Below are 25,171 nucleotides of genomic sequence, written 5' to 3'. Positions count from 1 at the left end.
CCATGCTTTCAATACATTCAAATTCTCAGCAGACACCATGCTCTCAGGCAATGCATTCTGATCATTCCCAACTCCCCATGCAAAAAACCTGTTTCTCACTCCCTTGTTCACGCAATCCCTATACAGCTACCAGGGATGATCCCTTTTCCTCACCCAATCTCCCACCACTTTATGAAAAACCTCTTCAACTTTACTCCTATAACAACCCCTTATATATCTCTATCACATCACCCCTCTTCTTCCTATTGACTAGACTCTGCAAATTGTATTATCTCAACTGTTCTTCATATTCAACATTTCAGAGATCAGAAACTATTTTGGTCAATTGCCTCTAGACCCTCTCTAACATCTCTTCATCCTTTTGAAAACAAGGTGACCAAATCTGTACACAATAGTCCATATGTGGGCTAAATCAGAGGCTTATACAATGGAACCAGATAATCTCCTTACTTCTGTAAGTCAGTGTCCTCTGCATCATTGCCAGATGTGTTGTCCTCACACTTTTTGCAATATGTCCTCTATATTTTAGATCTTTATCCACCATCATCCCCAAGATCTCTTATTTCCTTCACCTCCAACAATATATATCCCAAGAAGAGTAAATTTTACATGCCATCTTTGTTTTCCAAATTTTAAAATCTTACATTTCACAACATTGAATTGACATCACCACTCCTGTGCCCATTCACTCAGTTCATTCAAGTCTTCTTGTAAGGCCACATCTGCTATACTCCTCATAGTTCGTTCCAACTTTGCATCATGTGCAACCAGCTGTATATTCTCATTCAAATCTTCCCCAATATCATTAATGGCAATGACCCTAAAGCAGACCCCCTGAAGCATACCAATAGTGACTTTCCTCTTCTGGAATATTGCTCCCTCATACACAATTTGCTGATACCTATCAGATAACCAATCTCCAATCCAGTACAGTAGTCTGATATCCAAACCCATCCATGCTAGTTTGACTATCAACTTATCATGATGTAATTTATCAAAAGACTTTGCAAAGTCGAAGTATACTTACTGTGTATCCATCTCCCACTTTCAATGCTGCTGACACTTTATTGTAATAAGTAAGTAGATTACTAAAACATGACCTCCCTTTAGCAAATCCATGCTGTCCATCAAAGATAATACTATTGTTGTCAACCTATTCTGGATCATGATTGTCACCAGCCTTTCCAACACTTGAAACACAAAACCTGACAAACACACACATATTGGCCTAGGTAAGATAGTGCCATTGCATAAGGGTGGTAACAGACTGGAAGTGTCTAATTATAGGCCAGTCTGTGTGACATCAGTAGTTGTTAAGATCTTGGAGAAAGTAGTGAGGGACCGTGTACAGCATTGGGCAGATGAGAGTAATGTTATCTGTGAGAATCAACATGGATTTGTGAAAGGTCGCTCTTGTTTTAGCAATATGCTAGCCTTTTATAATAAAGTTACAAGAGCATTAGATGAGGGAAAGGCATATACTGCAATTTTCTTAGACTTGGCGAAGGCATTTGACAGGGTGCCACATGATAAGCTGATATTTAAGTTGCAGCACATGGATCTGGATGTCAGATTGGTCAACTGGATTCAGGATTGGCTGTCTGATAGGTATCAGAGAGTTGTGTATGGTGGAGCAGTTTCCAGGAGGCAGAGGGTTACAAGTGGGGTCCCACAGGGCTCAGTACTAGGACCTATATTGTTTAACCTTTATATCAATGACATAGCCAGTGGATTGCAGGGGGATATTCAGTTGTTTGCGGATGATGCGAAGCTGGGAAGGATTATTAGTAATAGCGCAGATGTGGTAGCCCTGCAAGAGGATTTAAATAAGCTAGATAGATGGGCAAATGAATGGGGGTGTCAGTTTAATGCAGCAAAATGTAAGGTCTTGAGGTTTGGGAAACATCGATGGGATGCTGCATACTCTATGGGAGGAGTTATACTGGAGGAAGTAGGGGAGACAAGAGATCTGGGGTTGATGATTGATAGAAACCTGAAGTTTAGGGGACATATTGCAAAGGTGGTGAAGGTAACACAGTGGATTGCTGCTATTATGAGAAGGACACTGACCTGCAGAGATAAGAGGGTTATCATTCCGTTGTATAAGTCTCTGATCAGACCACACTTGGACTATTGTTCTCAGATTTGGTCCCCAGGATTTGAAGGGGATAAATTAACTGTGGAAAGGATACAAAGACGGATGACAAAGATGGTTTCAGGACTGTACAATGATAGTTATGAGGATCGGCTGAGAGAATGTGGACTGCAGAGTTTGGCGGATAGAAGAAGGAGAGGTGATATGATTGAGACTTTTAAACTGTTGAGAGGTGGTTACAGGGTTGACACTGGGGAGTTCTTTCGCTTGGTTGATCAGCGGGAAGGAGTGATGACAAGAGGCCATCCCTGGAAGTTACGAAAGGAAACTGTGAGCAAGAGGGTAAGGAGTGGTTTCTTTGTGTGGAGGGTGGTTGAGCCGTGGAATGCATTGCCTGATGGAGTGGTGGGAGTGAGAACGGTCAGTGACTTTAAAGAGTGGTATGATAAACTTTGTGTTTCTCAGGGGGGGACCTCCCCTCGATGAGTCTTGACAGAATTTATGTCTTAGGAAGGACCTCCCTCGATGAGTCTTTTGACTCCTTGGAGGCCTGAATAATAATAATAATAATAATAATAATTTAATGTTTGACACATCCTTTATGAAACAGTACAATCTTGCCTTCATTCCACTCCTTTGGAATTTAACCCAATGTAAGACTCATTAAGCAACTGTCTCAAGGCCGAAGTCAACTCCCCGGCACATTCCTTCAAAATATGTGATAACATATCATCAAGTCCCACAGCATTATTAATATCAAGTTTGCTGAATTCTCGCTATATCCCTCTTCCTCACTCACAGTCAGCATCTCCTCATCGTCATTCAATGCTCTCAAACTCTCCATGATATCACATTCACAAGGATGAAAGACCTTTATGAACTACTCATTAAATATCTCAACAATATAATCCATAGCAGTTGTCCTTATATCATTTTCTCCAGTCAATGCCATCCTACAATAATCATTGTTATTTTCCATCCATATGTTCACTGGGCATCCACAGATGCCATATGATCACTCCGATGTTTGGTGAGGTGCCAAAAGAGGCCTCGCCACATAGTCCTGTTGTATGCTTTTCTGGAAGCTTCAACTCTCTGAAGATCAATCACTCCACACACGCTCCATCTATCCATCTCATTGACAGCCTACCCTTTCCTCTTTTTCCAGGAACTTTACCTTCTATTACTGTTCTAAGAAGTCTTCTTTGCATCTTTTAATGTGTCCAAAATATTTTAACTTTCTTCTGTCAATATCCTTAAGGAGCCTTAAAGTTCTACTGATCTTTTCCCCCATTCATTCATTTGATATCCTCAACAGCCTTCTGTAACATCACATCTCAAAAGCAGTTATCCTTTTCTTATTTGACTTCTTTAGGTTCCAAGTCTCACATCCATAAGTCGCTGTTGGAAAAACAACTGCATCTAAAATCCACAACTTTGTTCCCATGGAGACAGATCCATCCTTCCTGATTTTAGACAAGTCTCTGACTGTTGTTTCAGTCATTCCTAATCTTCTTCTGGTGTCTTCTGAACAGATCCATTAATATTAATAATGGATCCCAGGTACTGAAACTTCCTGACTTCCTCAATTCTTTCTCCATTAAGGTACAATTGTTTCTCAAGAGCTTCTCTGTTTGTATTTCCTTTGAGAACCATAATCTTTTTCTTGTTATTTTTGCTGGCTACATATTGAAAAAATTCTTTAGGATGTTTCCCCCCATTAGATAACTGCTGCACATGCTGAACTTTTGCTCCCCTTACCAACTGTAAGGGGAACAAAAGCCATCCTCTTTGCCTGTGAAATTAATTACTACTATTCTTCTTATGTTACCTCCATAATACCTTTTTTTCTCTGTACTGCATGCTTAAACTCTTCATTCATCCATTTCAGACCTACCTTATTTAACCTTCTGACCTTGGAATACATTTAGACATTGCTTCCACTTGACAGTTCTTGAATATCACCCAAGCAGCATTCATCTCCTTTCCACCCAACTCCTCATTCCATGCTACAGCTGCAAACTGTCTCCTGAGCTTCTCATAATCACCCGTCTTGTACTTTCACATTTCCCTTTCCTCATGGAAGTCCTCACATGGTTGGTAACCACCCAGGTAATCACTTCATGGTCATCACTCTCACTAACCGGATGGGTATTTGACACTTTATTTTCTAATAACATCCTTTGACGGGATGATCAAATCCACGTACAATCTTCGTGTGCCCTCTTTTACGTACTGCCTGAGGTAGTTGTCCATCAAAAATTTGAAAAAATCATTTTCTTTGCTGCCAGTTGCTGTCTCATCATCCCAGTCTATATTACCATAATTAAAATCACCCATAAAGAGATCACCTTTTTCTTATTTGCTTGGCTAATATAATTATGCATTTCATGATCACTACTATCCACATTACCAGATCTATAACAACATCTGACTAAGTATTTCATTTTATTCACCTCTATCTTACACCATACTGCCTCAAAACCACTACTACTATTTCTCCCCTTGCATCTCTACCTTGTATGGACATAATTTTTTGTCTATCATCAATAGCACCTCCCTGTTTACGCTTTCTATCTTCATGAAATACATCATATCCTTTCATCTCTATTATTGTCAGAATGTTATCCTCAACTAATCATGCTTCTTTTATTCCAATTTTTGAGTGAATGAACTCAATCAATGAAGGGAAATGAAATCAAACCATTTCATTTCCCTTCTTTCTGGTACTTCAAGGATTTGTATATAAACATAACAGCTCATTCCTTGATCTATAATAAGTTTGACTGATACTACTTATTAGATTTGACTTCTCCATACTTTTCTTGAGACATTTCTTTTCCTCCTTACTCATCCCAGAACTTTCTTCAAATCCAACTGTTTTCTCCACATCCCAGATCATCCCCTTCACTTTTTTTTTTTTTTTTTTGCCTCCACATACATTAACATCCTCTTGGAGAGTCAACCTTTTTCACACTGTGTTCCCCTGTTTGTCTTGCACACTTGTTTTCTCATTCTCTACACTTGTGTTACTCACTTCTTCATTCATAAGCACCACTTCAATCTCTCCATCCTTACTCTCCTGCTCTTTCGCATCGCTTCTTACTTGCTCAGACTCATTCTTTACTGTCATTACTCTCCCTTCCAGCAACAGACTCTCTAAAAGACTCACACCAAATAAATTCAAATGCAGTCTATCACTCTTACACAGCACAATTCTTTCTTCAAACTCATTCCACAATTAAGAAACTGCACTTCTTTCTCTTCACACATTTCTGCTAACATATTCATAATTCTTGCTCTCTGCCTGATCTCATCACTGTCATATCTGGACAACACACTGAATACCTTTCCTATCACACTATTATCTTTTATCCTTCCCAACAACCTCCTGATATCCAACCTTACATTCTCCACTTCTCAGTCAAGTCATTTGTCCTTACTACCATACCAAAGACATTATCCGTCTCAATCACTATTCATTTAACCTCCAGGAAAACTAACCTTGTGCATCATTTCATTTACCACACCTCTAATAATCAATTCGTCATCAATGCTGCTCTCATGTTTTTCGTTACCTTTTTCATACCGACATTATTTGTTTTCATCTTATTCACTTTTCTATACATATCTACAGTTCTCTTCAGTTCACTCTGCATCTGCTTCATCTGTTGCCTCATCTTCAATAACTCAGCTTTCAAATCTTGCATTCTTTTTTTTTTTGCTATCCTCCACTCTTGTTACTTTATCACCAGTTACACTTCTTCCCCGTCAACCCCATTCACCACCTGACCATTAATTGCACTCTGTTTCTAAACATCATTATTGTCCACTTTATCATTAACTTCACTCTATTTTTTAATGTTGCAAAAATTTTCACCTGCTTTATCGTCAACTCAAATTTTTCCTTCATTATCGTTTCCAAAAACTCTCTGAACATTTGCACAATCTTCCACTGTCATGTCTGTTATGATCCTATGTTCTCAACTTATATTTAAATTATTTAAACTCATATTTAAGCAAGCCTCATAGTCCATAAGAATATCGCATTTCCTACATACCCACACTTATTATTTTCTCATATTCAGCCTCTCTCTCTCTCTCTCTCTATAAATAAATGCAAAAATATAATATTGGTGATATTGCTATTCGGTGGATGAGCACTGCACACCCCAAATGTTTGCCCCTGGATAAATTCTTATCTCTGCTTGTTAGTGTGTTCTTCAATAACCATGTAATGCTGTGAGCTACCCTGGCCACCTTAGCAATATATTCTCTAAACTTCAATCCTCTATCTACTACTACTACTACCTCCAAATCCCTGGTTTCATTATTTTCCTAGAACACAGTTCCCTCAATGTGATACACAGCTTGTAATTTTTTATTCCAAAATGCATTATTTTACACTTTTTCCTATTACATTGACATCCATTATGTTTTGCTCATATCCTTCAGCTACCTAAATACTTCACATATAAGCAGTTTATATACAAATTATATCACATTTGTCCAGTTACTCAAATTTAAATGAATTTGAAGTTCTTTTTTGCTTTCAGCAAACAACTGAATATCTCTCTTCAAATTATTTTGTATATAATTTATGTACAAATTTATGTACCCTTGTATCCATATAACCAGTTTCATATCCATCTCCATTTGTCCAATGTCCTTTGGAAAATCCAGAAGTATCATCATGTAGCCATTACCATTATCCACCTCAGATGTCACTCTATTATAAAAAGTTAGTAAATTACTAAGACATGACCAACCTCAATGTTAAAATTAATATGTTAAGACCACTGCTGAATATTAATCAGAAAGACAGATAGTAAAAAACATTTAAAATACTAAAAGTATTTTAAAAATAAATTACTTGTAAATTTGTTTCACAGTATTAAATTAAATGATGAAAATAACAACATTGTTTTCTACAATAAAAAAATACCACATATGTACAATTCATATTCATTACTTACTGGTCAAGATTGTTCGCCGCTTACACTGTTCTTCAACTGTGCCTCTTGATCTACCACAGTCTAACGTGAATGGAGTCTCAAACATAAATCGTCGAAGATTATTATTTCTTTCAAATTCAGTAGGTCTTTGACTAAGCTCTTCTTCATCAAAGTATGGCACTACATGAGTTACTTGCACATAAGCAAACTTAGGATCTAAATCTTGGGGGTCAACCTGGGGAGAAGAAAATCATCAATGCTATTATAATAATGATATGCAATACATCCTCTAGTTATACATAGAAAAGAAAAAGCAATGAACATTATTAATTCCTTTGTGTAAGGAGAGTTGGTTATGAATTATCCAGTAAAAAAAAGTAATAATGGAAGTGTACTGATGTTTCAGAAATTACCAGAATTGAAACTGAATTAACCACATGGTTTTACATTTGCAGCAAATGTAAAATGGAAATTTTATATTACAGTTGCTAGTGAAGAAGAAATGCATCACCAAATAAATACGATGGATAAGAACAGACTAATCACGATTCTATAGTCGACTTTAATTCTCCGAATATTGATTGGATAGCTATGAAATCGAATGAGAAGAATGAAACTGACAACTTCCTCAAGTAGCATAAGACAGAAGGAATTCATGCTCAAAGAGTGTTAGATCTGATTATAGTGTCAGAGAGGAGTTTCATTTAAAGATGTAACTATTCTGCCTCCAGTTATCATACAGTACTCACCTGGGAAGTGGCTAAGTTTATAAATGTTCCATTCAGAAAAGGTTACATGCTGTACAAAGCAGGAAATTATGACCACCTGAGGGGTATGCTGGGTTCTGTACCATGGTATCAGTTATTGGATGGGAAGGATATCGACAGTGCATGGGAAGTGTTTAAAATATACTTAAATGATGCAATATCAAAATGTGTCCCTAAATGTTTGAAGAATAAACAGAGTAGGAGAGAAACTGATATATAATCTAACTAAGCAAGAGATTCATAAGAAAAAGAAGATGTGGAAGGAATATCATGTGTTTAAGGATGATATCAGTTCTGATAATTATAAGCAGCAGGCCAGAAGAGTCACAAGTGTTGTATGGAAAGCTAACTCTGAGTATGAAAAGAAACTGACTCTGCAAGTTAAAGATAACCCAAAAGAATTCTACTGTTATGCTGAAAGTAAAAGAAAGAATGAATTTGAAAGAATAACTCTACTGAACGCAGATGGTATGTGGATGACTGATGCAGAAGTGATTATTCATCTAATGAGCAGCCATTTTGCTAAAAGCTATCGACTTAGTATATGCAACATTGAACTCACTGCTACCTCTTCAATGCATGAGGAAACTCATGTGGATTAGGAGGAAGTACTAGAGCAGTTGCAAAAACTGAATAAGAATTCTGCAATAGGAACTAATGGGATATCAGCACAGATGCTAAAAGATTGTCAGCTGAACTGGGTGTTCCATTGATGGAGCTATGTAATTTGAGTCTCAGAATAGGGAAGATTCCACAGGAGTGGAAAAAATGTATGGTAATCCCATTGCACAAGGGTGATGAAAAGACCAACACTCAACCAATCAGCATCTCAGGAGTGGTGGTGAAGATTTTGGAAAAGTTGGTTAAGGGCTCACATTCAGAAATGGGTTGACAGAGAATCTCTACTTTTCAACAAACAGCATGAGTTTACTAAGGGAAGGTCATGTTTTAGTAACTTGTTTGCATTCTATAATAATGTTACCACTGAGTTAGACAAGGAGAATGGATACACTATGATACTATATGGAAGACTGTGGAATAAATTGGAGAATATGGGATTGGATTATAAACTACTGGCATGGAAAAGAGGATGGCTGACTGCTAGATATCAAAAAATCGAGTATAGGGGGATATGAATCTGAAAGACTCAAGATGGAGACTCAATTATTACAGGTGTGCTGGACAAGAGGATGCACAAGGTATGTTTTACTGGAGGTAGAATGAGTAGAGTGATTAAAGCACTGGATATAAGAAGGAAACAAGCAAAAGAGTTGGTAGTTTTAATAAGTACAAATGACTTGACTGAAAACAATGAGCACATCAGATTGGATATCAGGAGGTTGCTGAGATGAATAAAAGAGAATAGTGTGATAGGAAAGGTAGTAAGCATGTTACCTAGGTATGGCAGTGATGAGATGAGGCAGAGAGCATGGATTATGAACGATATGTTAGCTGAAATGCATGAGGAGAAAGGATTGCAGTTTGTTAATGTGTGGAATGAATTCGAAGGACGAAGTGAACTATATAAGAGTGAGGGACTGCATTTGAGTAGTTTTAGTGTGAGTCACTTGGGGAGACTGCTGCTGCTGCTGGAAAGTAGAGAAGTGAGCATATTTGAGTCTGAGAATAGTAAGATTCCACAGGAGTGGAAAAAATGTATGGTAATCCCATTGCACAAGGGTGATGAAAAGACCCTTGAAATGAATCTGTTAAAGTGGGAAGCATTGTTACCTAGGTATGGCAGTGTTATGTAGGTATGGCACTAGGATATGTTAGCTGAAATGCATGAGGAAATGAATCTGTTAAAGTGGGAAGCATTGTTACCTAGGTATGGCAGTGTTATGTAGGTATGGCACTAGGATATGTTAGCTGAAATGCATGAGGAGAAAGGATTGCAGTTTGTTAATGTGTGGAATGAATTCGAAGGACGAAGTGAACTATATAAGAGTGAGGGACTGCATTTGAGTAGTTTTAGTGTGAGTCACTTGGGGAGACTGCTGCTGCTGCTGGAAAGTAGAGAAGTGAGCATATTTGAGTCTGAGAATAGTAAGATTCCACAGGAGTGGAAAAAATGTATGGTAATCCCATTGCACAAGGGTGATGAAAAGACCCTTGAAATGAATCTGTTAAAGTGGGAAGCATTGTAGAAGAGTAAGACAGGAGAGATTGAAGAGGTGGATATGAATGAGTAAATGAGTGGCATGAGTATAGAAAATGAGAGAATGGGTGTGCAAGATGGACAGGGAAATGGGGAGGCTCAGGGTGGACAGGGGAACACAGCATGAGAAAGGTAGATGCTTCAGGAGGATATGAATGCATGTGTAGACAGAAAGAAATAGGATGACCTGAGATCAAGAGGAAACAGTTGGAACTGAAGAGTGTTCTAAAATGAATAAGCAGAAAGGGAAATGGCCTCAATCGAGCATGGAGAGATCACATCGAATGAGTGTTATCAGTGGAACTAGCTGTAGATCCAGAAATGAGTTGCTGTGTTTGTATACAAATGCTAGAAGTGTAAGAAACAAGGCACATGAAATGGTTGCATTAATTGAGTCTGTTCATCCAAAAATTGTTGGAATAAGTGACACAGGGTTGGATGAGGACGACATCCTGACAGGAATAGAAATGGAAGGCTATGGTGTATTTTGTGAGGATAGAAAGGGTAAAGAGGAAGGGGGGAGTGCTATTGATGATAGAAAAAGAGTTATATCCATACAAAGTAGAGCAAGAGGAGAAATAGCACCAGTGGTTTTGAGGTAGTATGGTGTGAGATAGAGGTGAATAGATTGAAATACTTGGTTGGATGCTGTTATAGACCAGGTAATGTGGATGGTAATGACTATGAAATGTATAATCAAATTAGCCAAGCAAATAAGAAAAGGGTGATCATTATGGGCGATGTTAATTAAAAATATAGACTGGGATGATGGGGTAGCAAATGGAAGTAAAGAAAATGAGTTTCTTGTTTCTTTCTTTGAGAGACAGTATGTAACAAAGGGGCACACGAGGATTGAGGGTTTTGAATTTGATCATCTCATCAGAAGATGTAATTATAAATGAGGTGTCCAACCTCATTTCCACCCACCAACTGGTGAGAGCGACCATGAAGTGATTACCTGGGTGTTGCCAGCAGTGTGAGAACCTCTGTGAGAAGAGGGTATATGTGGAACTACAAGGGGGTGATATCAAGAGCTCCAGAGACAGCTTCTTGGTGTAGCATGGGATGAGTAGTTAGCTGGAAAAGAGGTCAATACAGCTTGGGGGATTTTCAAGAACTATCTAGTAGAAGCAATGTCTAAATGTATTCCAAGGGTCAGAAGGCTAAATAAGGTAAGTGTGAAATGGACGAATAAAGAGATTAAGCATGCAATACAGAGAAAAAGGGCATTATGATTGCAGAATAAGATAAGTGGTATACTAACCAATTCCATGTGGATTACAAAGACAAGGCAAGGACTTGGTTGGTAAGGGTAGCAAAAATGAGGTATGAGCAGCAGTTAGCTAATGAAGCCAAAAAGAATCCTAGGGAGTTCTGTTGATAAGCAGCCAGCAATAAAAAGAATGATTATGGAGGAATGATGACATTGATTGGGGAAAATGGCATAAAGACAGCTGTTGAGGAAGATATAGTGGAAATACTTAATGAGCAGTTCATAAAGGTCTTTCAATCTTGTAAACGTAACTTCATGGAGAGATTGAGAGCAGTTGATGATGAGGAGAGACTCACTGTAAGTGACTAGAGGTGTATGGAGAGTTGAACAAACTAGATGTTAATAAGGCTGTGTGACTTGATAATATATCACCACATATTCTAAAGGAATGTGCCAGTGAGTTGACATATTTTTTTTAATACGAGTCTTGCACTGGGTCAAGTTCCTAAGGAGTGGAAGGAGGGCAAGTTTGTACTGCTTCATATGGGAGGTTATATGATATGATATAACATATCACCTCCCATATGAAGATATCACCACTTCATATGATAGAACTCAAGCATCAAATTATAGACCTAACTGTGTGTCAGGTGTTGTGGTTAAGTTGTTGGAGAAGCTTGTGAGAACTAGGATAGAATTGGGTTGACAACAATGGTGTTATCTTTGATGGACAGCATGGATTTGCTAAAGGAAGGTCATGTTTTAGTAATCTACTTACGTATTACAATAAGGTGATGGCTTCCTTGGACAGAGGAGAGGGATACACAGTAATATACTTAGATTTTGCAAAGATTTTTGATAGATTACTGCATGATAAGTTGATAGTCAAACTAGAGCGGATATTAGACTAATGCATTGGATTGGAGACTGGCTATCTGATAGGTATCAGCAAGTTGTGTATGGGGGAGCAATATCCCAGAAAAGGAAGATCACTAGAGGTGTGCCTCATGGATCTGTTTTAAGGCGATTACTGTTTAACTAGTATATTAATGATATTGGCAAAGATGTGGATGGAGATATTCAGTTGTTTGCAGATGATGCAAAGTTGGGATGAACTACGAAGAACAGAGAAGATGTGTGGCCTTACAAGAAGACTTGAATAAATTGAGTGATTGGGCACAGGAATGGGAATGCGAGTTCAATGTTGCAAAATGTAAGGTTTTAAAATTTGGCAAACAAAGATTGGATGTAGAATTTATGCTTGGTGGGGATATACTGTCAGAGTTGGAGGAAATAAGAGTTCTTGGGGTGATAGTGGATAAGGATCTGAAATTTATGGGACACATTGCTAAAACTGTGAAGACAACACAGAGAATTTGGGAATGATGCAGAGGACATTGACTTGCAGAAGTAGGGAGATTCTTGTTCCATTGTATAAGGCTTTGATTAGGCCACACATGGACTATTATGCCCATATTTGGTCACCTGGTTTTCAGAAGGATGAAGAGATGTTGGAAAGGGTCCAGAGGTGACTGACTAAGGTAGTTTCTGACCTCTGATATGTCGAATATAAGGAAAGATGGAGAAGATGCAATTTACAGAGTTTAGTGAATAGGAAGAAGAGGAGAGATATAATAGAGACCTGCAAGTTAGTAAGGGGTTGTTATAGGATCAATGCTAGAGAGGTTCTACAGAAAACAGTGGGAAATCGGGGGAAGAACCAGAGGTTATCCATGGAAACTGCATAAAGAGGGTGTGAGCAGAGGAGTGGGAAGCAGGTTTTGTGCATGCAGAGTTGTGAATGATTGGAATGCCTTGCCTGAGAGTGTGGTGTCTGCAGAGAATTTGAGTGTGTTTAAAGAACGGTATGATGAGCTGTGCGTATGATAAAAGGATCTCCTAGAGCAGTGCTTCCCATACTTCTGGATGTCGGGGTCCCCTTTGGGAAAATTAAAATATTTCACGGGCCCCCCTCGAAAAAAATTCGTAATATAGACATATATTATTATAATATTTATTGTATTTATATTCAATACAAAACATACACAGAGAATATTGCAAAAATCAAATGCAAATATTACATTTTTAGCATCTTACATACACATTTGACATGGCACATTATCTCATATTTTATATAGCTAGATATCTTGTTATTGTACATTTGCAGTACAAGCACATGAAACGTAAAACGATTAGTAATAAAGAAAGAATTAAAAACATAAAAGAAGTTTAATAACAATTCAATGTGATGGATGTGTTTCAATACCGCTACACCAATATCAGGTGAAATATTTGAAACTGCAATTCTTTGATTTCTGCTTTGAAATGAAACTTATATGAATAAGCATATATTTACTAATATTCATTAAGCGCCGAAATACACAGGAAACAAAATTTTTGCACCAACACAAATGTGTGATTTTTTTTCCATTAAAATATAAAAAATAACAAAAAAGAAATAATAAATTATAAAAATTAAATACGTTTCTTTTAAGATAAAAAAATCTACTTAGTCTTAAAAGATTTTAAATTTGTTCTCATTATTTTACGGTCCCCCTCAACAAAACCTACGGCCCACAAGGGGGCCGTGGCTCACAGTTTGGGAAGCGCTGTCCTAGAGGAGTCTTTGACTCCATGGGGATCTTGGGTAATAATAATAACCAGTGGTGTGCCTGAAGGATCACTCCTTGGTGCACTGTTATTCAATCTGTACATTAACACATTCGCTGCCAACTACGAGTATACTCGTAGTTGGTATACGAGCATCACAAGCCAACTACGAATATACTCGTATGACACTTACTGCCGGCAATGAGATTACCCATACTGACCTTAAAGACGTGAAAATGCTTGCCATATGGTAACAAACTATGCCCGAGTAGTGTGGCAGCGAACGTGTTAATAAGGATTTGGCATACAGCCATTTGCTAATTATGCAAAGATAGGTAGGGTGATATGCAGTTCTTGCAGAATGATTTGAATAGGCTGGTATTGTGGGCATGCGAAAATGACTATCATTTCGATGTTAATAAATGTAAGGTCGTGCACTTTGGTCATTAGATATCCAATGTTATATTATATTGGTGAGATTATGCTTGAAGAAAGTGATGAGGCTAGGGATCTTGGAGTTGAACAGGAAGTTGAACTTCAAGGGTCATATAGCAAAAATTGTAAATACAACTTTGAGAATAATTGCAATGCAGAAACAAACTTTGACATGTAAGATAAGAAAGTAATTTTGCCTCTTTACAAGGCCTTGATAAGACTTCACTTGGACTATTGCATGCAAGTCTGGTCTTCTGGTTTCCTTGGTGATTCTGATACAGTGGAGAGAGAGTGCAAGTGTCAAAAATGATATCAGGATTGTAGAATACTGATTATGAAGACAGATTGAGAATTTGAAGGCTGTAGACACTAGCAAACAGGATAAAGTTTGATATGATTGAAATTTACAACTTTTGAAAGGGTCATACAGAATTTCAGTAGATGGAATTATTCATTTTATAGAGGGTGGTGGGGAAAGGATGCGAGGGCATCCTTGAAAGTTGAGAATGAATGCTGTCAAGAAGGGGGAGAGGATAGGGATAGATTTTTCTCATACAGAGTAATGCACTATTGGAATGGATTGAAATTGGATGTTGTGTGTGCAAGCAGTGAGAATGAATTCAAGAAAAAGAATGACAGCTGGTGCATGTAGTATGTGGCCTTCCTTGATGAGTCCCTGACTCCCTGGAGGTCCTATTATTATCCTATCATGCAGTGCATTACATGGTCTAACTAGCTTGAATGTAAAAAAAAGTCACTTCTCATCTCATCTTACTCACCACTCCCATTCATGACTTCCAGGGATATCCCTCACCCGGTCCTTGCTCCTTCCCCTTGTTCTACCATAAAAGAAGTCCCTAGTGTCAAGCCTATAAACTACCTCTCAACAGTTTAAATGTCTCAATCATATCACCTCTCCTTCTTTTATTGCTCAAATTTTTCAGTCCACATGCCTTCAGCCTGTTCTCATAACTAACACTGTACAGTCCTGATATCATTTTTTTTACCTGCCTCTGCATCCTTTTCAAGGTTAATTATACCCTTTAATCGCAGTGACCAAATCTGAGTACAGTAATCCAGATGTGGTCTGATCAGGGATTTATACAATGAAATCACCACTCTTCTATCTCTACTGGCTAGCATCCTTCTCAGTATTGCAGTAATCCCCTTAGTTACCTTCACCACCTTTGTGATATGTCCCTCACAATTAAAGTTTCGATCAGTCATTACCCCAAGGTCCCTTGCTTCCTCCACTTCCTCTAGTACAGTTCCGCCAACAGAGAATAAAGCCTCCCATTGATGGATTCCAAACTTCAAGAAATTACATTTGATTGAATTAAACTGATATTCATTCATATGGCCATCTGTACAGGTTATTGAAATCCTACTGATGGACTACCACATCTGCACTATTACTAATATCCCTTCCAAACTTCACATCATCAGCAAACAACTGAACAACCCTCCACCCCTGCAATCCATTGACAACATCACTGTGATGGTTCATAGTGACATTGTCAATGGATAATATTACCATCATATACACTAGTGATATTTCTTCTGCAGTTCCCATTTGATAATATACAGGTTTAACAAAATAGGTTCCAATAATGAGCCCTGTGGAACCCCACTTGTAACCAACTGCTTCCTTAACACTATTGCATCATACCATCATCATCAACATCAAATTCCTGACATGTACCCTCAAGGGTGTACAGGATATGATAGTACTACATGAAAAATTTACATCATTACTAACTTCCTATCTACAATTTTCCTCCAAATCAGTCTGTTACTTGTCCAGACTCCAACATTATCAGATCTTATATTTCTATCGTCTAAGGCACTTTGTACCATATCAATCCACCTATATCTTGGTCTTCCTCTGGGTCATTTTCCTGCCAACCTTGCAGAGAACCCTTGTTTTGCTAATCTTTCCTCGCCCATTCTGTTTAAGTGACCATACCACCTGAGATTAGCTCCGATAACGCATTCCTGGATGCTGACAATGTCAAGTTCTTTCCTAATATCCTCGTTTTTAATATGATATTGCCATTGATGCCATCTGTTCACACCTCTAATCTTTCTCAGGACTCTCATATCTGTGGTCTCTAGTCTTTGGTCAAGTGTTTTACTTCTGACCCAGCTCTCAGATCCATAAGTTAAAACTGGTTTGAACACTGTCTTGTATACAGCTAATTTAGTGTTCCAACTAAATTCTTTCTTATTCCATATGAATTTATTCAAATGACTGCCTACTATACCAGCTTTGTTGATTCTGTTGTCAATTTCTATATTTAATTTACCATCTTCAGTAAAAATCGTGCCAAGTAGCTGAAATGTTTTACTTGTTCCACAGGTTCCCCGTTCACAACATAGTTGACATTTTCAAGAATTCTACCTATTTTCATTGTCTTTGTCTTTTTAATGCTGACCTTCATACCATATCTATTACAACAGTTATTTAATGTAGTCAGGGAATCTTACAAACTGTAGCAGATTTATTTAGAAGAATAACATTGTCTGCATAAAGCAAAGAGCTGACATTAACATCTCTAATTTTGATATCATGTTTAATACCATTTTCCTTCATAATGTGATCCATATAGATAATGAATAAAAGAGGGGATAATGTACATCTTTGTCTCACACCAGATTCAACATTAAACCATCTTCTTGTACTTCCTTCAATTCTAACTGCTGACTTACAACTCAAATAAAGACTAAGTATTGCTTGATATAATGCCCCATTTACACCATATAACTGTAGCGTATTGAATAGCTTCTCTCTTGGCACCTTGTCATATGCCTTTTCCAATCGACAAAACTTAAATACAGATCTTTGTTATATTCCCATGCTTTCTCAACTATTTGTCATAAAGTGAAGATCTGATCCTGACAGCCTCTATTTGGCCTGAATCCAGCTTGTTCTTCACCAAGCTTTTCTTCCACAATTCTTCTCAACCGTTTCTTAAGTATACTTGCATAGATCTTGCCAGGAACACTCAGTAGGGAAATACCTCTGTAATTCTCACATTGTTTTAATTCCCTTTTTATACGTGGGTACTATTATAGCTCTACTCCAATTATCGGGAATTCGTCCCTCTGTCCAATCTTTCTGAACTATGCAGTGCAGCCACTGTAAGACTTTTATACCACCATACTTCAGCATTTCTGGTCAAATATCATCTACTCCTGCTGCCTTTCCACATTTCAAGCCTTTGATGGCTTTTTCTACTTTAAGTATGGATATGTATTCCTGACTGTATGCCTGTTGAGTGTTTTTTACCACTCTACTATCACTGCTTGTTTCATTTAGCAATTTTTCAAAGTAAATACTCCATACTTCAAGGATATCTTTTTCTCCTGTTTTCATGTCACCTTTATCATCTCTAAAGGTGTTTTATAGCACTCTTTCCTCCATTTCTAAGCTTTTTCAACAACCTCCAGAATATCTTACCACCTTTTTGATATTTATTTTCTATGTTCTTGCCAAAGTCCTCCCATGACTTTTGTTTATCTAGTTTTACAGTGTTTCACTTTCTTATATTCGTCTCTGTATTCTCTAAGAGCAAAAGCAGACTTATTTGCCAGGAACTTTTGATATGCTTTCTTCTTTTCCTTCACTGCCTCTTTAATTTCCTGTGTCCACCATGGAGTGCTGCTTTTTCTATCCTTGCAGACAACAACCTCACCATGTGCCTCTCTGGCTGAATCAATCAGGGTTTTCTTCAAGGCTTGCCACTGAATCTCCAAGGTTTGGTCCCTGTTCTGAAACTCTTTCATTTTTTCTTCAATAATAATTATTATTATTATTAAACAAGACCTCATGGAGTCAAAGACTCATCTAGGAGGTCCTTTTATCTCACACACATCTCATCATACCGGGTCTTAAACACATTCAAACTCCTTGCAGACACTGCACTATCAGGCAAGGCATTCCAATCATTCACAACTCTGCACGAAAAAAACCTGCCTCTCACTCCCCTATTCACACCCTCTTTATACAGTTTCCAGGGATGACCTCTGGTTCTCCCCTGATCTCCCACTATTCTCTGTAGAACTTCTCCACCATTGATCCTATAACAACCCCTTACCAACTTGTAGGTCTCTATCATATCTCCCCTCTTCCTTCTCTCCACTAGACTCTGCAAATTACATCTTTTCAATCTTTCCTCATACTTGACATTCCGGAGGTCAGAAACTACCTTAGTCAGTCGCCTTTGGACCCTTTCCAACATCTCTTCATCCTTCTGAAAACCAGGTGACCAAATCTGGGCACAATAGTCCATGTGTGGCCTAATCAAAGCCTTATACAATGGAACAAGAATCTCCCTACTTCTACACGTCAGTGTCCTCCTCATCATTCCCAGAAGTCTTTGTGTTGTCTTCACAATTTTGGCGATGTGTCCCCTAAATTTTAGATACTTATCCACTATCACTTCCAGATCTCTTATTTCCTCTACTTCCAACAATATATTCTCACCAAGCATAAATTCTGCATCCCATCTTTGTTTTTCAAATTTTAAAACCTTACATTTTGCAACATTGAACTCACATCCCCATTTGCTTGCCCAATCACTCAATTTATTCAAGTCTTCTTGCAAGGCCACAACATCTTCACTACTCTTTATGGTTCGTCCCAACTTTGCATCATCTGCAAACAACTGAATATCTCCATCCAAATCTTCGCCAATATCATTAATATACAGGTTAAATAGTAATGGCCCTAAAACAGATCCCTGAGGCACCCCACTAGTGACTTTCCTTTTCCTGGATATTGCACCCCCATACACAACTTGTTGATACCTATCAGATAGCCAGTCTCCAATCCAATGCATTAATCTAATATCCAACCCCATCTGCTCTAGTTTGACTGTCAACTTATCATGAGGTACTCTATCAAACGCTTTTGCGAAATCCAAGTATATTACTGTGTATCCTTCTCCTCTGTCCAAGGAAGCAGTCACTTTATTGTAATAAGTAAGTAGATTACTAAAACACGACCTCCCTTTAGCAAATCCATGCTGTCCATCAAAGATTAATCCATTGTTGTCAACCCAACTCTGGATCCTAGTTCTCACAAGCTTCTCCAACAACTTAACCACAACACCTGACACACAGATAGGCCTATAGTTTGATGCTTGAGTTCGATCACCTCCTTTATGAAGTGGCACAATCTTGCCCTCCTTCCACTCTTTAGACTTGACCAAGTGCAAGACTCGTATTAAAAAAATATGTCAAGGCAGTTGTCAACTCTCTGGCACATTCCTTCAGAATACGCAGTGATATATTATCAAGTCCCACAGCCTTATTTACATCTAGTTTACTCAACTCCCCAAACACCTCTTGCTCACTTACAGTCAGTCACTCCTCCCCAACTGCTCTTAATCTCTCCATGAAGTCACATTCACAAGATTGAAAGATCTTTATGAACAGCTCATTAAGTATCTCCACCACACATTCTGCAACAGCTGTCTTTATACCATTTCCTCCAATCAATGTCATCCTTCCATAATCATTCTTTCTTTTGCTGGCTACATATCGAAAGAACTCCCTAGGATTCTTTTTAGCTTCATTAGCTAACTGCTGTTCATACCTCTCTTTAGCTACTCTCACCAACCAAGTCACCCTCCTTGCCTGGTCTTTGTAGACCTCATGAAATTGGTTACTTCCACTTCTCTTATGCTGCCTCCACAATGCCCTTTTTCTCTGTATTGCATGCTTAATCTCTTTATTCATCCATCTCACACCTACCTTATTTAACCTTCTCACCCGTGGTATACATTTAGACATTGCATCCACTAAATATTTTTTGAAAATCTCCCAAGCTGCATTGATCTCTTTTCCAGCTAACTCCTCATTCCATGCTACACCTGCAAGCTGTCTCCTGAGCTCTTCATAATCACCCCCCCCCTTGTAGTTCCACATATACCCTTTTTTCATAGGGGTCCTTGCACTGCTGGCAACCACCCAAGTAATCACCTCATGGTCACTTTCACCAATTGGTGGATGATTTGATACCTCATTGATAATTACATCCTCCGATGAGATGACCAAATCCAAGACCCTTAATCCTCTTGTGCCCTCTGTTACATACTGTCTGAGGTAGTTATCCCTCAAAAACTCAAGAAACTCATTTTCTTTACTTCCAGTTGCTATCTCTTCATTCCAGTCTATATTGCCATAATTAAAATCATCCATAATGATCACCCTTTTCTTATTTGCTTGGCTTATTTGACTATACATTTCACTATCACCACCATCCACATTACCAGGTCTATAACAACATCCCACCAAGTATTTGATTCTATTCACCTCTATCTCACACCATACTGCCTCAAAACCACTGGCCCCATTTCCCTCTTGCATCTCTACCTTGTATGGACATAACTCTTTCTCTATCATCAATAGCACTCCCCCTCCCTTTTTACCCCTTCTATCCTCACGAAACACATCATACCTTTCCATCTCTATTCCTGTCAGGATGTCATCCTCATCCAACCATGTCTCACTTATTCCGACAATCTCTGGGTGTACAGACGCAATTAGTGCAACCATTTCATCTGCCTTATTTCTTATACTTCTAGCATTGGTATACAAACACAACAACTCATTTCTGGATCTACAGCTAGTTCCACTGATACCACTCACTCGATGTGATCTCTCCATGCTGGACTGGGGCCATTTCCCTTTCTGCTTCTTCATTTTAGAACCCTTTGCAATTCCATCTGTTTCCTTTTGATCCCTGATCATCCCATTACTTTCCTGCCTACACATGCTCTCACCTCCTCTTGGAGCATCCACCTTTCTCACGCTGTGTATCCCTGTCCACCCTGAGCCTCCCCATTTCCTTGCTCCTCTTGCACACCCATTCTCTCATTTTCTATACTCATACCACTCACTTCCCCATTCATTTCCACTCCTTCAATCTCTCCTGTCTTACTCTCCTGCTCTTCCACATCACTCCCCTCTCGATCTGATTCATTCTCTCTATTCACTTCTCCACTTTCCAGCAGCAGTCTCTCCAAGAGACTCACACCATAACCACTCAAATGCAGTCCATCGCTCCCATACAGCTCACTTCGTCCCTCAAACTCATTCCACACATTAACAAACTGTACTCCCATCTCCTCACACATTTCAGCCAGAATATCATTCATAATCCTTGCTCTCCGCCTCATTTCACCACAATCATACCTAGGCAACACACACTGACCACCCTTCCTGTCACACTATTCTCCTTTATCTTTCCAAGCAGTCTCCTGACATTCATTTTGACATGCTCTTTGTTCTCTCTCAAATCATTTGTACCAATTAATACAATTAACTCTTTTGCTCGTTCCCGCCTCATATTCAATGCCTCAATCACTCTACTCATTTTACCGCATGGAAAACATACCTTGTGCATTTTATCCTCTAGCACACCTTTAATAATGGAGTCACCATACAACGCCACTCGCTCATCTTTTGTTAACTCTTTCATGCCATCATGATTTATTTTAATAGTTTTGACCTGAATTCTCTTAATTTCATTCCGCATCCATTTCATTTCTTGCTTCATCCAATCCAATTCACCTTCCGAACCTCGCGACACATTCACTCTATCATTAAATCTTTCTAACTCTCGACCCCCTCTTCTCACTTTCCCTCTCATTCATCCTTCTTTGTTTCCGTACTTTCGGTATAATCTTTGTGTATTTTAGTCTACAGTTCACATGTTGGATTTCTGCTCAGGACATGGACTGGTTATTACTAACACCATGTTACGAGCAGAAATCCAACAGGTATTTGCCATTATTATTAGCTTTGCTCTTTTCTCCAAATTTTACCAAAATATTTTTATATGTCTGACAATCATTTCCTACTCTGCTATTTAGATCCCCAACAAAGACCAACTTTTCCTTTTTCATTATGTCAGTTGCTTTTTCTAAAGCATCAAAAAATTCCTCCACTTCTACCTTAGTAGAACTTTTGTGGGACCATAGGCACAAATAAGTCTCATTGTCAAATTCCCCATTCTGATATTTGCCCACATCACTCTACTTGAGACTGCCTACCATTCAAGAAAATTAGCCTCGTATTTTGTGTTGAATACTATGGCTACTCCTTCTTTTCCTTGATTGTCATTTCCTGAATATAACATTATCTATCACAAAGCGAATTCACTAACCTGATATCTAAACTCATACAATGTAATCTAAATATCAGCTTATTTTGTGGCACTCTGTCAAATGACTTTGTAAAATAAAAAATATATAAAAAATGCAGTATGTGCTGCCTCTCCCTCATCAACTGTTCATTAATTTATTATAAAAGACAATCAGATTACTAAAAGAAGAGAATTCCTTAACAAATCCATGATACCCCCCCCCTCCCACATAACATTACTCTCATTTATGCAGTGCTGTATATGATCTCTAATTTCTCCAAAATTTTAACAACTACAGATAAAATACAAAGTGATCAGGAGTTTGACATTTCCATTCTACCACCATCTTTATGCAATGGTACTATCTTGCTCTCCATCCACTACTTGGCCAACTTTACTATAGCTAGATTGAAATCCTATTTAGTACCATTGCCTTACTAACATACAGAGTATTTAGTAGAGTAAACTCTCAACTATCTGGTCTAATGTGGTGGAGGGGCAGGCCAGATAACACAAAAGCCGGATAGGCTGGAGGCCTAGGCCTACCTTTTCACACAAATGTGAAAAGGTAGGCCTAAGATGAAAGAGTCCAAAACTTACAGTTTTTAGTTTTTGAAAAAGTCCTTGATAGATGACTGCTTCACCCTTTTAGCCTTCTTCCACAATGCAATGTCCCTCCACTTACGCAAGCAGATGATATTAGCTGGCGTCGCTTCCTACTGCTCACTAATGTACTACAGCGCTGCCTCAATCGTCTTGAACCCTTCCAAATGTGGGATGAGATTTTTCTTATCATCTAAGGATGCCTCCTGCTCCTCTTCTTCTTCCCCCTGTGTCACCATTTCAACAATATCGTTGTCAGTTATTTCATCAACTTCGTCGTTTGACATCCATTCTGTAATGTCCTCTGCATTGACATCGTCATAGCTTGGTAAATTTTTGAGCAACGAAACAAGTTTATCGTTTTCATCTTCCACTTCGGTTTCACACACGGGTTCAGGGTTGAAATGTCCACCTTCATGGTCTAAAAGAATTTTCCAAGACTTCACGAGTGATATGTTTTGAATCTCTTTCCATGCTTCAGCCAACCACCTTATGACATCTAGCAAGTCAATCTTTTTCAGAGTGGTTACACAGTCTTCATTATTATCAATCGCTGATATCAACGAACTGAGAAGACACCGATGATACTTTTTCTTTAGCATTTCAAGGACGCCCTGGTCCATCAGCTGACAAACAATAGTCACATTGGGTGGTGAAAATAAAGCTTTGATGTCTCCATCTGTGAGTTCGTCATTGGCAGGATGCGAAGGTGCATTGTCAAGAAGTAGCACAGCTTTTCTCGGCAAATTGTTGTCTTTCAAATGTTTTTCTACAGTCGGTATGAATTCATTTTGGAACCAGGTTTTAAAGATTTCTGAATTCATCCATGCTTTCTTTTGATGTGTGTAATATAGGGGGGTAGTGAGTCCTGATTTTTTAGTTTTTTAAAAGCTCTAGGTTTCTTTGATTTTCCTATTAACGTAAGCCTAAGCTTGTGGTTGCCGGTTGCATTACTGCAAGCCAAGATGGTGACTCGTTCCTTGCTTTTCTTGTATCCTGGTGCAGCTTCTTTTTTTGATGCAAGTGTTTTTGTAGGGAGCATCTTATAATTTAAACCAGTCTCATCACAGTTGTACAACTGCTCCCCAGAAATTCCCTCCATTTCAATAAGCTTAAAAAGATAGTCTTTGAACAAAGGTACAGCCTCTTTGTACCTCTGAATCTTCTCCTTCTACATGTATTTGTCGCTTAAATTGCAATGCTTTTTCCTGCAATATCGGCCCAGTAACAGGCAAGCCTTTTCCTCTTAAGTGTTCATGCCACAAAAATAAAGCTTCCTCAACTTTATTATGCTTACCTTTCAGCATCGTTTTTCTTACTTTCATTCCACTTCCACTAGCTTGGGCAGCACACCACTTTTCAATTTCTGCTCAATTTTTCTTCCAGTCTCCAACTGTACTTTTCTCGACTCCTACCTCTGAAGCAATAGTTTTTACCGTTACCCCAGAGTCTAGTCGCTTCATAGCATGTAGTTTCTCCTTCATAATCACTACAACCTTTTTTCGTTTATCAACCATTTCGTAATCTTTAATAAAAAAACAATGAAGCACACCAAACAACAATTTACTAACGTAACCAGGAACAGTAGCAAACATATTCCGCACTTGTGGACATCCGATACACAACTGATGAAGCGGGGAAATCCACATTTTGCATGTCTCAACTTGTATTATGTACACGGCATAGGAGAATTGTAGCAGATGCCCACTTGCAATGCCTTGGCAAAGTAAATTACAGTACGTATTCCTCATTTTATCACGGAGAATTACTGTATTATTATAATTCTTTGTGATAAAATCCAGGCTCCGGATAGTACGGAGGCCAGATAGTCGCGAGCCGGATAGTCGAGAGTCTACTGCATTTGAAACATCCTCTCTTCAAGTACTTCTAAACCTTGGCAAAGTAAATTACAGTACGTATTCCTCATTTTATCACGGAGAATTACTGTATTATTATAATTCTTCATGATAAAATCCAGGCTCTGGATAGTACGGAGGCCAGATAGTCGCGAGCCGGATAGTCGAGAGTCTACTGTATTTGAAACATACTCTCTTCAAGTACTTCTAAACCTTGAACCACTCTCCATCTCTCTAAAATTAAAATCTACATTTTCAGGATGAAATACCCCAATAAAGTGATCATTAAGCAATTTCCACTATGTCTTCATTGGAAATGCTTTGCAT

The 25,171-nt window shown here is 38.4% G+C and overlaps 1 protein-coding gene across 1 annotated transcript in view; it reads right to left on the bottom strand.

Moving 5' to 3' along the window:
* Window positions 1–25,171, bottom strand: part of Ziz (dedicator of cytokinesis protein Ziz) — an 826,359-nt gene that overhangs the window by 66,242 nt on the left and 734,946 nt on the right. Inside the window, exon 47 of the mRNA XM_090414187.1 lies at window positions 7,072–7,285. Within this exon, the coding sequence (XP_090270313.1) occupies window positions 7,072–7,285 (214 nt within the window). The remainder of the gene's footprint in view (window positions 1–7,071; window positions 7,286–25,171) is intronic.

This window comes from Typopeltis vanoorti, chromosome 24, assembly GCF_054136105.1.
Source record: "Typopeltis vanoorti isolate ZY-2024b chromosome 24, IOZ_Tvanoo_1.0, whole genome shotgun sequence".
Classification (NCBI taxonomy): domain Eukaryota; kingdom Metazoa; phylum Arthropoda; class Arachnida; order Uropygi; family Thelyphonidae; genus Typopeltis; species Typopeltis vanoorti.
The sequence above is the reverse complement of the archived record's forward strand: the minus strand, read 5'-3'. Positions and strand labels throughout refer to the sequence as shown.